This window comes from Suricata suricatta, chromosome 8, assembly GCF_006229205.1.
Source record: "Suricata suricatta isolate VVHF042 chromosome 8, meerkat_22Aug2017_6uvM2_HiC, whole genome shotgun sequence".
Taxonomy (NCBI): Eukaryota; Metazoa; Chordata; class Mammalia; order Carnivora; family Herpestidae; genus Suricata; species Suricata suricatta.
The window spans coordinates 65,837,074-65,853,475 of record NC_043707.1 but is presented as its reverse complement, the minus strand read 5'-3'; the positions used below and the strand labels follow the sequence as shown (position 1 = coordinate 65,853,475).

The 16,402-nt window shown below is 34.5% G+C and overlaps 1 protein-coding gene across 5 annotated transcripts in view; it reads right to left on the bottom strand.

Moving 5' to 3' along the window:
- EVI5 (ecotropic viral integration site 5) overlaps nt 1-16,402 on the bottom strand; it is a 190,558-nt gene that overhangs the window by 140,692 nt on the left and 33,464 nt on the right. For all 5 annotated transcript variants that reach the window (XM_029947060.1, XM_029947062.1, XM_029947063.1 and 2 more), the window contains one exon: nt 9,273-9,502. In XM_029947060.1, the coding sequence (XP_029802920.1) occupies nt 9,273-9,421 (149 nt within the window). In that variant the 5' untranslated portion in view covers nt 9,422-9,502. The remainder of the gene's footprint in view (nt 1-9,272; nt 9,503-16,402) is intronic.

The window sequence follows — 16,402 nt, the reverse complement described above, 5'->3', positions numbered from 1 at the left end:
TAACCTTCAATGAAAAAAGAATAGAGTTTGTGTGAAGATCTTAAAAGCCTCTCCTATGATTTAAAACACATGAATTTTTAACACTTAAAAATACATATTCATGGTTGCGTTACAGAGATAATCCTCAGGTAAACAAAGTAATACTTTAGTAGTAAAACTATAAACGTAAGATGAAAGTTGCATTAGATCTAGATCAGCACTGTCCAAAAGATATATAATGCAAGCCCCTTATATCATTTAAAATATTTTAGTAGCCACATGTACAGTAAAAGAAACAAGTGCAATTAACTTTAATAATTTTACCAAATATATTCAAAATATCATTTAGCATGTAATTAAAATCTTAATTAATGAAATATTGTTTTTCTCAAATCCGCTCTTTAAAATCTGATGTAATTCTACTCTTACAGCCCATAAGAATTTAGACCAGCCACATTTCAGGTGCTCAACTGCCACATATGACTTGTGGCTACCTTACTGGATGGTGTAACTTTAGATGTTGATTAAGATAAAGATATATTAAGTTTTCAAAGACTCCTGCTTACTTTACTTAAAAAATACATAAAATACATTTACTTTAGTTTAAAAGAACCCTGTTCTTTTCCTCATTCTCAGATCTCACCTCCAAAACTCTGTTAAAAAGCAAATTTGGATTTCAAATAGAATGTAAAAGAAAATAAACAATGCCAAACTTTTAAACCACACAATAAAGGCCTGTTAGGAATTTAAATTAGCAACTTTCCCCTCCTTAATTAAAATGTACTGCTATTACACTCGAACCTTACCTTCCTAAATTCATCTCTGCCAAAGCCTTCATGTTTTCAAAGTAAGAAAAACACATTTAACACAGAAGATAAAAACAGCTGTCCCATTTCAACTTTAAGGCTATCAATTATTAACTTTCATCAAACAGATCTTTGATATTATATTGAACCATTTCTTCACTACTTTCTGGGGTTGCCACATGCACTGATTTTAAAAAATAAAATTTGTTATTTTCTTGTTTCTTTAAGTTTCTAAAATATTGCCATTTTTATACATTCTGAATTAAAGTGAGGTAAGCAATGTAAGTATCCTCAGTCTATATTTGGAAAAGAAAAAATCCTGAATAAATGCATATCCCTTGTTATCAATAGTAATTGTGTCTCGTAGTTTTTACATTAGTTATTTAATTTGGATATCTACATTATAAACCACAGATATGGTCAAAGAAAATTTAAGTTATAATTCTTAGAATTTTTCCTGGGATTTAAGAGGTTGGCAGGGTAGTGGAGGGAGGGGGTAGATAGCGAAGAGGAGAGCTAGACTTCGTGTTTGCCATTTTATTTTTTATTAGAGTCAGAGATGTGTTTTTCCACCAAGATTGTTCTAAGGCAAAACAAGGTGTCACTACATTCAACGACTCTCTTTACACATAAATCCTTCCCGTGGATTCTGGGTTTTAATGATAGAAAAGAACAGAAAAGAGAAAAAAGAAAAAAAGCAAACCAAAGATAAAGGAAAACTCAAAAGGTGAACTCAAGAAAAGTACAAATTTTGGAGGCGCCTGAATGGCTCAGTTATAGGGAGTCCAACTTCCGCTGAGGTCATGATCTCTCAGCTTATGAGTTGGAGCTTCGTGTCAGGATCTGTGTTGCTAGCTTGAAGCCTGCTTTGGATTCTGTGTGTCCCTCCCTCTCTGCCCCTCCCCGCTCATGCTCTGTCTCTCAAAAATAATCAAACATTAAAAAAAAAAAAATACAAATCTTGAGTAATCCACACAAAAGCAAGAGTGATAAACTTCTCCTTTAACTTCAAATTCTTATTTGTCAACATCTCTTTTCTGAACTTCTTAAATAACTCTAATAATTATTTTTTAGATATTAACATATACACAGGGCCCCTCTGGTATTCCTGATAAACTTGTGAATTACCTGGAGAAAAGCTAATCTATATCCATAATTTAAAACAATTCTTACCACAGTGCTTTGCATATTCTAGTTGTACAATAATTATTGATCACAACCATAGAAATAAATTCAACTTTGGTCACTTATAAACTCAGCACAAAAAGTTATCTGTGTGCACTATTTTTCCAGTAAAGAACTAATTCATTTTCTTTTTATTAATATTTATATTTTAGTTAACATACAGTGCAACATTGATTTCATAAGTAGAATTCAGTGTTTCATCATTTACATACAACATCCAGTGCTCATCTCAAATGCCCTTCTATTTTTTTTTTAATATTTGTTTGAGAGTGTGAGCGGCAAGGAACAGAGAAAAAGGGAGAGAGAGAATCTGAAGCAGGCTCTGCATTGTCAACACAAAGCCCAACTTCAAACCCATAACCGTGAGATCATGACCTGAGCTGAAGTCGGACACTCAACCAAATGTCACCCCAAAAAAAAAAACTGTCAAAAAGTATCCAAATTTGAAGAAAACTATAAATCTATAAGAAGTTCCACAAAACCCAAATACAAGAAACATGAAGAAAAGTATAATAAGGCAGCTCTGAATCAATCTTAATGGGCACCTGGGTGGCTCGGTCGGTTAAGCATCCAACTTCAACTCAGGTCATGATCTCACAGTTTGTGAATTCGAGCCCCACGTCAGGCTCTGTACTGACAGCTCAGAGCCTGGAGCCTGCTTCGGATTCTGTGTCTCCCTCTCTCTGTTCCTCCCATGCTCATGTTCTGCCTGTCTGTCTGTCTGTCTCTCTCTCTCTCAAAAATAAACATTAAAAAAAATTTTAAGAAAAAAATCTAAAAGAGAGGAAAATAAAGATATACTACATACACAGGAACAAAGATAAGAAATGGGTAAGATTTCCTAATGAAAATAATGCAAGTCAGAAGTCAATGAAACGTCACTCAAGTACTTGGGGGTGGGGGGGGGGACTTTCAACCTACATGCAAAGAAAACACCTTTAAAAATCAAAGGCAAAATGAAGACTCAAATATACAAGAGCAGCCCTACACTTCATGAATTATTATTAAAGGAAGTCCTTCACACCGGGAAATTCTATCAGTTGGAAATCTAGAGGTAAAGAACGAAAGAGCTCCAGCAATAGAAACTATGTAAATACATGAGATTTTTTTTATTATTTCAATCTCTTTAAAAGATAATTGTTTTAGCAAAAATGCTAATACAGTATGAGGTTTACAACATATATAACAAGAAGATACATGACAATACTAGCACAATGGATTAGAGAGGAGAAATGGAATTGTACTATTTATTCTAAGTTCTTATACCACATCTGAAATAGTAAGAGATCCCTTAAAGGCAGATAGTGATAAAGATTTCTACTATGAACCTTAAAGCAACCAGTAAAATAACAATACAAATTTACAGCTAATAAATCAACAAAAAAATAAACGGAATTAAAAATTCCATTAAATCAAAAGTAGGCAGGAAAATAAAAAGGAAACAATATAAAACAAAATGACAGGGGCGTCTGGGTGGCTCAGTTGGTTAAGCAACTGACTCTTGATTTTGGTGCAGGTCATGATCTCACAGTCATGAGATCAAGCCCCATGGAGCCCACTTAAGATTCTCTCTCCCAGGGTGCCTGAGTGGCTCAGTCGGTTAAGCGTCCGGCTTCGGCTCAGGTCATGATCTCACGGTTTGTGGGTTCGAGCCCCGCATCCTGCTCTGTGCTGACAGATAGCCCAGAGTCTGGAGCCTTCTTTAGATTCTGTGTCTCCCTCCCTCTCCCTGACCCTCCCCCACTCGCACTGACTGTCTCTGTCTCTCAAAAATAAATTAAAAACATTTAAAAAAATTAAAAAAAAAAGATTCTCTCTCCCTCTCTGTCTCCCTCGCTTGCTCACTATCAAAAAAAATATACTGAAAAAATAATAAAACAAAAGATTTAAACACAAGCATATCAATAATCACATTAAATATAAATGATCTCTTTTCCTGGAAACCTAGGAAAAAATATGTTACATGAAAGGAACCAGTCACAATAGACTACCTATTGTATGATTCCATAATGAAATGTCCAGAGTAGGCAAACCCAAAAAGAAAGAAGGTAGATTAGTGGCTGGAAGAAAGGTAAAAAAGGGAGACTAATCAGTAGAGCATTTCTTCTGGGGGTGATTAAAATGTTCTGAAATTGAATAACAGTAATAGATCCACAACTTTGTAAATATACCAAAATCCACTATATCACATATGCTTTAAAAGGGTGGACTTTACAGTGTGTAAATAAATTAAAATAAATAAAATACATAAGTAAATGTATTTTATAAGTAAATAAGTAAAATACAATAAAAGGGGCACCTGGATGGCTCAGTCGGTTAAGCATCCGGCTTCTGCTCAGGTCATGATCTCACTGTTAGTGAGTTCAAGCCCCACATTGGACTCTGTGCTGACAGTAAGAGCCTGGAGCCTACTTCAGATTCTGTGTCTCCCTCCCTCACTCATGCTCTGTCTCTGCCTCCCAAAAATAAACATTTAAAAAATATATGCAATAAAAATACAGTGAAAATACAGGAAAAAAGCAGAAAAAATATTAATAGTAACAGACCTATTTTCTTGGATCTAGCCCTGTAAAAAGATTCTACTTCCTGCCTCACTCCAAAAGGTTTGGGTACATGATTTGCTTTGGCCAATAAAATCTACATAGAAATTTTGTGTATTACTCCCTAACAGACACTTTATGATATTTCCATCCTATCTCTTTTCCATTTGCCACAAGTCTGGTTTATCCTGTATAGGGGCTAGTCATCGGTCCTGGAATAAAGAAGCATGGAACAAAGATGTACTCAACCTGCAGCTTAAGATGAATACGAAATGTGAGGAAGAAATAAAACTTTCTTGTTGTACTTTTTAAATGAGTAATGAGTAAATGGTCTAAGTATTCTAACTATAAGGCAAAGATCATTAGTTTGTATATTAAAAAGACCTAAATAAATATATGCTGCCTACCTGACAAACTTTGAAGATAATGGATATAAAATTCTAACACTATTCAAAAGAAAGCTACAATGACTAGACAGATTTCTAAGCAAACAGTATTACCAAAGATAAAGAAGGCATTTCACAAAAGGGCATTACAAACCTAAATGTTTAAATACTTAATACAACTTCAAGATACATGCAACAAAGACTGAAATAATTTAAAGAAAAACAGACAAATTCACAATTATAGTTGGGGGTTTCAATACTCCTCTGTCAATATCTGATATCACAAGTAAATACAAAAACAGCAAAGAAATAGTAGACTTAAACATTACCAATACATTTAATCAATTAATGTTTACCGAATACTGTACCAAACAACACCTTACTACACCCTCTTCTCAAGTTCACATAAAATGTTTATCAAAATAAGACCATACTCAGGATCATAAAACAATTCTCAATAAATTTAAATGGCTGTTGCTAAAACAGAACTTAAAAAATGTACAGCACCAAATATTAGAGAAGAAAGATCACACAGACATTACATATAAATATAAAAAAATCCTAAGACAACTAACATCAATATCCACCCTGAACAAAGATGCAAAAATTCCAAATACAATTTTAGCAGATCAAATCCAACAATATTTTATAAAGACAATTTATCACAACAAGTGGGTTTATCTCAGGAATGAAAAGTTGGTTTAACATTAAGAAATCAAAGTAATTCACTATATCGGACTATAAAAGGAACACTATATGATCATTTCAATAAATGCAGGAAAAGCATTTGACAAAATCCAACATCTATATTTCTTTTAAACTCTAAGCAAATGAGGAAGATAAAAGAATTTCCTCAATCTGATAAAAGCCATCTACAAAAACCTACAATTAACTTATTTAATGTTTCAACCCTAAGATCAGGAAAACAAAAATATATGTTTACCACTTATATTCAAATTTGTCCTCAAGGTATTGGCCAGTTGAAACAAGCAAGAAAAAGAAATAAAGGCATCCAGATCAGAAAGGAAGAAGTAAAAGAGCTTTAATCACAGATGACATCCTCATTCACATACAAAATCTAATGTAATCAAAAAATAAAAACAAAACCTGCCAGAACAAGTTTAGCAAACGCAGAAGGATATATAAGGCAATACAGCTCCAATCAAAATCTCAGTATTTTTGTGGAAATTAACAATTTGTTTTAAAATTCATATAGGAAGGGTGGCTAGGTGGTTCAGTTGTTTAAGTGTCTGACTTCAGTTCAGGTCATGATCTCATAGTTGGTGGGTTCGAGCCCTGCATTGAGCTCTGTGCTGATAGCTTCAGATTCTGTGTCTCCCTCTCCCTCTCTCTGCTCCTCCCCAGCCCACACTCAATCTTTATCTCTCAAACATAAATAAAAATGTTTAAAAAATTCAAAATAAAATTCATATGGAAATGTTAAGTTCCAAAAATAGTCAAAATGGAGAACTAAGTTGGAGGATTAACACTATCTCAAGACATACTATAAAGTTACAGTAATCAAAACTGTACCATACTGGCATTAAGACAGAAAACACATCAGTGGAACAGAATAAGTCTAGAATAGGCCTATATATACACTGATAATGAATTTTTGACAAAAGTGAAAAAATATTTAACTCAGGGGGCGCCTGGGTGGCTCAGTCGGTTAAGCCTCCAACTTCGGCTCAGGTCAGATCTCACGTTTGTGGGTTCGAGCCCTGCATCAGGCTCAGTGCTAACATCTAGCTCAGAGCCTGGAGCCTGCTTCCGGTTCTGTGTTTCCTTCTCTCTCTCTGCCCCTCCCCCTCTCATGCTCTGTCTCTCTTTGTATCAAAATAAATAAAACATTAAAAAAAAAAGTTTAAAAAAATATTTAACTCAGGAAAGGATAGCCCTTTCAATAAATGGTATAGGAACAATTAAATATGTATATTCAAAATATGAATTTTGATCTATACTTTGCTCCATGTACAAAACTAACTCAAAATTGATCACACCCAGGGGCACCAGGGTGGCTCAGTCAGTTGAAACTCTTGATTTCAGTTCAGGCAATGATCTCACAGTTCATAAGCTCTAGCCCCACATCAGGATCTATGTTCACAGTACAGAGCCTGCTTGGGATTCCCTCTCTCACCCTCTCTCTCTCTGCCCTTCTCCTGCCCATGCTGTCTTTCTCTCTCTCTCTCTCTCTCTCTCTCTCTCTCTCTCTCTCTCAAAATGAATAAACTTAAACACACACACACACACACACACACACACACACACACACACACATACACACTGCTTTAAAAAAAAATGGATCAGTCCTAAACCTAAAACTTAAAACTGTAAAAAATTTCTATAAGAAAATACAGGCATCAAGCTGTGTGACTTTGAGTCATCAAAAGGAAAATCTATAAACGAACAATTTCAAATTGGACTTAATCAAAATTTACTTAATCAAAATTCAAAACATCTTTGTGATAAAAAATTCATATCCCAAATGTTCAAAGAACTCTTAAAATACTGTAATAAGAAAGCAAACAACCTAATTTTTAACACGCAAGAAATTCAAACAGATATTTTATCAAAGATACATCAATGGCAAATAAGCACATAAAATGATGTTCAACATCATTAGGAAATGCAAATTAAAATTATAAGACACCAAGTGCCTATGTAACTCAGTCAGTTGAGCATCTGACTCTTGATTTCAGCTTGGATCATGGTATCAACAGTTTGTGGGTTCAAGCCCTGTGTGAGCATCTATGCTGAGAGGGGATTCTCTGCCCCTCTCTCTGCCCCTCCCCTGCACATGCTGTCTCCATCTCTTGCAAAAATAAACTTTAAAACAAAACAGAACAAAAAAGCTACAAGATACCAATACTTGTTAGAATGGTAAGACTGTAAGATTGAAGACTAACCATAGCCAAGTATTGGCAAGAATTGGCAAGGATGTAGAGGAAATTTTCTTACACTGTTGATGGGAATGTGAAAAAGTACAGGCCCTTTGGAAATAGTTTAACAGTCAAATATGCACCTATCATATAAACCAGCCATTCCAATACTAGGTATTTGCCCAAGAGAAATGAAGCGTACATCTATCTGTACAAAGGTTTGTCCACAAGTACTTACAGCATTTCATAATAAAATGTGAATAAGCTAGAATATATCCATACAATAGGATACTACTAGGCAAGTAAAAAAATGAACTATTCACACACTACAACAAGGATGAATCTCAAAATAATTATGCTAAGTAAAATACGCCACTCAAAAAGTGCATAGTATATTATTCCATTTCTATAAAATTCTAGAAAATGCAAACTAATCTACATAACTGAAAGGAGATCAATGGCTGCCTGGGGATGCAAAGAAGAATAACGGATATATTTGTTTTCTTAACTTTGGTGATTATTTCACAGATACATACATGTGTCAAAACCAATCTGCACACAGTATGTGTACTTAATTATGTTGATTATATATGAAAAAAAGCTGTTAGAAGTTATCTTTTATTACTCTTAAAGCCAATGGTAGTATATATCTTGAGTGACCACAAAAGGAGGCTCTTCCAATCATTCTTTTGTAACTGATGCCCAATACATAAAATGTATTTATGTCTGATAAAAACACAGGGAAGGGGCACACAGGGTCCAGAGTTATACCTTCCTAACAAACCACTATTCTATTTCATGCGCATTAAGAGAAACAGATACTGCCTTCCATGAATAAACTGAATGAAGAGATTTCCCCACTCTGAATCATAAATCAAACATCCACCCTAAATTAAATTACTTTACAAACTAACTAAAGGGGCCTGGTTACAGAGTTTAAATCAATAATGGCAGTTTTAGGGCACCTGGGTGGTTCAGTCAGTTAAGTATCCAACTCGTGATCTCGGCTCAGGTCATGATCTCAGAGTTCAAGAGTTTGAGTCCCGTGCTGGGAACTATGCTGACACCATGAGCTTGCTTGGGATATGGTCCCTGCCTCTTTTTGCCACTCCCCTGCTTGTACTCTCTCTCATTTTCTCTCTCTCTCTCTCTCTCTCTCTCTCTCTCTCTAAAATAAACTTAAAAAAAAAAAAAACAAGTTTTATTGGCCTTAAGAACATTCTAAAATTCAGGAACAATTTAGGGAATTTGCCATATTAACAAAAAAATATCTAAAAGCTATCTGGACCAGGAGAAAATTTTAATACAACTTTAGTTTTAAGACCAACTCCTCCAAAAAAGACTTGAATACTTTTGTTAAGTAATTTTAACAAACAAGGAGCCAAAGACTAGAAAATAAACATTCTTAATATGATTAAATTTTGATTATGGCATATAGACATAAATGAATGGTTGGGTTCATATAACTGTAGAGAGAAGCCAAGCAACCTCACTCACCTATTTTGTTCCTCCAGTTTAGCCAGGAGTTCTAAGTCGTCTGGACTCAACTGTGAAGGGGAAGATGGCGAAAGGGCCGGCGTGGATAGTGTGGTAGATGAGGATGTAGTGTGTAATGAAGCAGATGGACTTGCCACCTGACTGGCCATCTGACTGACTGTATGTGATACTGTGTTCTTCACCCATGAGAGAGTAGAACTCAGCTTTTCTGCAACCTTGTCTGTCGCCACCTACAAATAAAAATGAAAGTTGAAAATATTTTAGTTTTGCTGCATTTATTATCAACAACTTGATAACCCTGTTTAGTTTTTCTAAATAACAACCATATTTTCTTTGAGGTGATCACGGTAAAACCTACTTTGCCAACGATCAGCCTAACCTCAGCTTTTAGGAACTATTTCAGTTCTGCAACATGAACAAACTAAAACAGTGCTTTCCAAACTACAGGCTGAAATCCCTCCAGAAGTAATATAATCAACATGAGAAATAACACCAGTGTTTTTGAAAAAGAAAGAACAGGAGCGCCTGGGTGGCTCAGTCAAACATCCAACTCTTGATTTGGGCTCAGGTCCTGGTCTCATAGTTGTGAGATCAAGCCCATGTCAGTCTCTTTGCTGGGCATGGAGCCTGCTTAATATTCTCTCCCGGCTTCCTTCTGCCACCACCCTGCTAATGTGCATGTGCTCTCTTTTAAAAATAAAAAAAAAATTTTAAAAAAGGAAAGAAAAAACCCAGAAAATATCAGTGTAAATATATACTGTCTTATGAAAATGATGTTTCAGTTACATGTGTGAATTAAAACTATGTACTACATGTAGATATATTTATGAGTATATTGAGTTGGGATATAAAATGTATTCTGTAGGGGTACCTGGGTGGCTCAATTGGTTGAGCGTCCCACTCTGGATTGCAGCTCAGGTCATGATCCCCTGGTCGTGGGATTGAGCCCTGTGCTGGGCTCCACATTGAACATGGAGCCTACTTGAGATTCTCTATTCTTTCCCTCTGTCACCCCTCAAAAATTAAAAAGAAAAAAAAAGTATTCTGTAGTAAAAAACATTTGAAAGCCAAGGATTAAAATATGTCCATTTGGTGATAAGGATAGGGGAATGCTGTAACATTACTAATAATTCAACAAAAACTGGGTTTCCTTAGCATAAGTAAGATGTAATGAGACCCATGATATCTGTCTTCTAACAACAAAAGAGTATTTTTAAAGAGACTTTTTCCAGAACAAAATTATAATAAATGGTTGAGTTAGCAGAGTGGAAGAAATGCAAGGCACAATTTTCACATAGTTAGAACTATTCAGAAATAGAATGGGATGCCTAGAAAGAGTAGACATTCCCATCATTGGCTATAATAAGGATGTAATTATAAGAGCCAAACATCACAAGTTGAAGATAACTCTCTGTTCTAAGTGAGCAACCAGAATTTAAAAAGTCCTTAAAATCTCTCCTATCTCTATTTATCCAAAGGGTACAAAAATGCTGATTCGAAGAGGCACATGCACCCCAATGTTTATAGCAGCACTATCAACAATAGCCATAGTATGCAAAGAGTCCAAAGGTCCATCAACTGATGAATGGATAAAAATGAGGTGTGTATATATATATATATATATATATATATATATATATATATATACACACACACACACACACACACAATGTAGTGCTTCTCGAAGATCAAAAAGAATGAAATCTTGTCATTTGCAACAACATGGATGGAACTAGAATGTATTAAGCTAAGTGAAATAAGTCACTCAAAAAAGACAGTGTATGATTTTATTCATATGTGGAATTTAAGAAACACAACAGATGAACATAGGGTAAGGAAGGAAAAATAAGATGAAAACAGAGGGAGGCAAAGCAGAAGAGACTCTTAAATATAGAGAACAAACTGAAAGTTGCTGGAGGGGTGTTGCGTGTGTGATGGGTATTAAGAAGGGCACTTGTTGGGAAGAGCACTGGGTGTTATATGTAAATGATTAATCACTAAATTCTACTCCTGAAACCATTATTACACTATATGTTAACTCAGATTTAAATTAATTTTTTTTAAAAAAGAACATAACAAGTGTTTGCAAGGATGTGGAGGAAAAAGAACGCTTGTTCACTGTTGGTAGAAATGTAAATCAGTGCAGCCACTATGGAAAACATTATAGAGGTTCCTCAAAAAATAGAACCACCAAATGATTCAGGAATCCCACTTCAAGGTACATAACCAAAGAAAATTAAAGCAGGATACTGAAAATATAGATGTAATTTAAAAAACTCTATCTCTGAGATTCAGTGCCTTACACATATGTCCACATATTCATCATAAATCATGTCCATCTTCTAAGCAGATATGTATATAAATTCAGCTAGAGAACAAAATATATATAAATAATATTCAAATATGCCCTTATCACTTCACTAATGAAAAACAATGTAAGTAATAACCATATTTGAATAATAAACATTCTTAATGACATGAGTTTACAAGGTGTAATAGGCTTTTAAGGGACTACATTTTCTAAAAACTATCATAAAAAAAGCTTCTTGATTGTGAAGTACTTAGACATATAAAACCTAAAAACTATGAAGTGCTTTTATGTGCTCTGACAAGATCTTAAATTTTATATTATAACTAAAAGACTAAAGCACTGTCAATTATTTCCAGAATCAGCATATTCCCAGCTAATCTGTTATATATAGCAATTCATACACACAGAAATTAAAACACCAAGAAATAAATCCCACCCAGATTATTTTAGCAAATACTATTCTCTTCATAGGTTGTACAATGGTTTTCTTACCTGAATACACAGGTAACTTTCTTTCTATCTCTCTGCCCCCATTTCCTCTACCTCAACCCAAGTGGATAATTTGATGTAAGGAAAAGATAAAATAGAAAAGAGATTCTAAGGTCATAGTTAAGCAACTCAATATAAGACTGAAAATTCTAAGACAAAAATTTGATTTCAAGTGCTCAAAAGATCCAAAAGTTTTACTAACCTAAGAATACCTCTCATTTTGAGAACTTATTTTATTCAGAACTTACTTAACTCATTTTAGAACTTCTCTTAGAAACAGTATTATAGAAGGAATAAGGAGACTCTTTCTGTTGAGGGAAGAATCCCCAGAAAAGACAAGAAGGATACAGTTATGGGACTCTAACAAAAAAAAGTATAGGGCAGATCATTTAGGCTTCCAGGCAAAATAAGTTCTCGCCAGTGCACAGACCAGCAGCATAGCTCCTCAGGGCAAAAAGTCAGACAGGAACCAAAGACTAATTTAGCCAGACTTCCTTTAAAAGGTCAGAACCATGGTAGATAACAAGATAACCTACTATAATTTGCAATCCTATTGATCTTTTCTACCTAATTACAACTACAAATTCAATTGTGAAGATAGTACTAATTTGCATCCCCAAATCATAGTAATCAGAAAACCTAATGTGTAAAATTTACAGAAAAATGTTAGCCTTTAATGATACCAACCATTAATTTCAAATATATTTACAACTTTCAAAAATTAATATTTCACATTTCTATTATATAAAAGTTCTCTACTAGATTTAATTGTAGAAAAGGCAAAAGATTTCTACTTTTTGCTTTCATTTATTAAAATAAATAAATTGACCATACCCCTTCTGCCTACTGTAGCAACAGGCTTCCATTTAAAGAGTTTGGAATAACCAAGGGCACAATCCTGACATCCTTTCAACGTTGCTGAAATTCAGCTGAAATGAGATTCCATGTGGAACTACTGAAGGCTCAAGAACTCATCTTCAAATGTTAAATCCTTAAATATAACTGGAGTATTTAATTGCAGTTGTAATTTAATAAAGTTTAATACTCATGGTCCTAGAAATCCCATAAGACTGATTGGTTTTTCATATTTTTTCATGTTCTATTTCTCCTTTAACTCTACAGTACTTTTCCAAATCTCTACCCTGTCACCTCTCAATCTCCTTCCTTCATCCTATGGTAAACTGAGGTCATGAACACATAATAAATCTGACAACGCCAATGCATCACAAAGTTCCTGTCTACCTCATAGAGAAGTTGTGCACTTACTTTTAAATATGAACATACTTTGAAAAGGTTAAAACCATCATTATAAACGTCTAGTCATCAGGCACAAATGACCACATATTGTAGCATTCCATTTATATATAATGTCCAGAATAGGCAAATTCAGAGACAGAAAGTTTATCAGTGGCTTCAAGGGCTAGGAGAATGACATGGGATTTATTTTTGGAGTGATAAAATGCTCAAGGATTCAATTGTGGTGATGGTTACATAACTTTGTGAATATACTAAATGCCACTGAACTGTACACTTCAAATGAGTGGATTTATAGTATGTGAATTATATCTCAATTTTAAAAGGGTTTAGTAAATATCAGAAAACTATGTAATATATGATTCCAACCATACAAAAAAAGGCAAAATGATGGAAACAGTAAGAAGATCAGTAGTTGTTAAGGTCTGGGAGTAGGAGAGGGATGAATAAGCAAAGCACAGAGAATTTTTAAGGTAGTAAAAATACTCTGTATAATACCATTATGATGGAAATGTCATTGCACATTTGACCAAACCCATACAATGCACAACACTAAGAGTGAATTCTAATGTAAACCATAGACATTGGGTGATTATGATGTGTCAATGTAGGAACATCACTGGTAACACATAAACCACTCTGTTGGAGAAGGCTGATAAGGGGGAAGCAAGCATGTTCGAGCGCAGAGAGTATATGGGAAATCTCTGTACTTTCTACTCAGTTTTGCTGTAAATCGAACTGTTTTACAAAAAAAGTAAAATCTTAGTAAATCTTCGCAGGAATTTTATAGATTACTACAATATTTAAATAGGGTCTCCTATGAAAAACAAACATGGTTCCTCTATCGCTCTGCATTTTATTAGAAGTTATAAGGATACTCTTGAGGCACCTGGGTGGCTCAGTCAGTTAAGCCTCCGACTTAGGCTCAAGTCATGATCTCTCAGTTCATGAGTTCAAGCCTGCATGGGTTCTGCTCTGGTGGTGCAGAGCCTGCTAGGGATTCTCTCTCTCTCTGCACCCCTATGCTAGTGGTTCGAAATAAATAAATATAAACTTAGTTAAAAAAAAGTTATAAAGATACTCTTAACTCTCAATAATTACTCTTCTTAATTTTTGTTTTTATTCCAGTATAGTTAACATACAGTTTTGTATTAGTTTTACATGTACAATATAGTGATTTAACAATTCTGTATATTAGTGCTTATCAACATAAATATGCTCTTAATCTTTTTTAACTATTTTATACACAACCCTCCACCCACATCCCCTGTCAGTTTGTTCTTGAGTCTGTTTTTTGTCTTCTTTTTTCCCCTTTGTTCATTTGTTTCTTAAATTGCACATGAATGAAATCATGTTATTTGTATTTCTCTGACTTATTTCACTTAGCATTATACTAGCTCCAATCATGTCATTGCAAATGGCATTGTAAAAGTTTTCTTTTCATGGCAGAATATTCTAGTGTGTGTGTATATACGTATATATAGGTATACATATACATATAAACATCTATTGATGGACACAGGCTGCTTCCATAATCTGGCCATTGTAAATAATGCTGAAATCAATATAAGGGTGCATATATCTTTCTGAGTTAGTGTTCTTGTCTTCTTTGAACTAATACCCATTACTGGATATGGCAGTTCTATTTTTATTTTTTATTGAATTTTTTTAATGTTTATTTTTATTTTTGAATGAGTGAGAGACACAGTATGAGCAGTGAGAAGGAAGACACAGAATCTGAAGCAGGCTTCAGGCTCTGAGCTGTTAGTACAAAGCCAGACACAGGGCTGGAACTCACGAACCATGAGATCATGATCTGAGCCTAAGTCAGACACTTAACTGATTGAGCCACCCAGGCGTCCCTCTATTTTTATTTTTTTAAGGAAGCTTCATACTGTTTTCCACAGTGACTGCACTAATTTGCATTCTCACCAACAGAGCAAAATGGTTCCTTTTTCTCCACATCCTTGCCAACACTTGTTTCTTGTGTTTTTAATTTTAGTCATTCTGACTTGTATGAGGTGCTCTCTATTTTAGTTTTGATTTGCATTTCTGTGATAAGTGACTTTGAGGATCTTTCAATGTGTCTGTTGACCATCTGTATGTCATCCAGAGAGAATTGTCTGTTCATGTCTCCTGCTCATTTTTAAATTAGATTATTTGTTATTTGGGTGCTGAGCTGTGTAAATTCTTTATATATTTTGGACACTAACCCTTTATTAGTTATGTCATCTGCAAATATTTTCTCCCATTCAGTAAGCTGCCTTTTAGTTTTGTTGACTGATTCCTTTGCTGTGCAGAAGTTTTTACTTTTACATAATCCCTCAATAGCTTATTTTTGCTTTTGTTTCTTATCTCAGGAGACACATCTAGAAAAATGTTGCCACGGCCGTTGTCAGAGAAATTACTGCCTGTGCTCTCTTCCAGGATTTTTAAGGTTTCAGGTCTCACATTTAGATCATTAATCTAATTTTTGTGTATAAGAAAATGGCCCAGTTTCATTATTTTGCATGATGCTATCCAGTTTTCCCAACACCATTTGTTGAAGAGACTTTTTCTCATTGCATATTCTCACCTCTTTTGTTGAAGATTAATTGACAACCATGGGGTTATTTCTGAGATCTCTATTTTATTCCACTAATCTATGTGTCTATATTTTGTCTGAATTCCATACTGTTTTGATTACTAAAGCTTTGTAGTGTATCTTGGATGTCTGAGATTGTGTCACCTCCAGATTTCTTTTTTTTTTTCTTCAATGACAGATCTCAAACAAAGAAGGGCTCCTCAAGCATATTGTAGTATAGAGGTGGAATTTAAGGAAAGGTATTAAGCAGGCTGTGTTGTAGCTTCTGAACAAGTAATAAGTTGTATCATGTATCTTGAATGTATCATAGATAAGCTGCTATATAACGATCGCCACTTCAGATAGCTGTGAAATTAGGTGATTAACTAGTTGGTACTTAACCTTCTAATTTCTGTATGTATCTAATTACATGAAATAGAAGTTGGGGTTTTGATTTTTTACTTTGCTTTTCTGTTTGGAGTGTCATTGTAACTACTGTATTGTAAATGATGG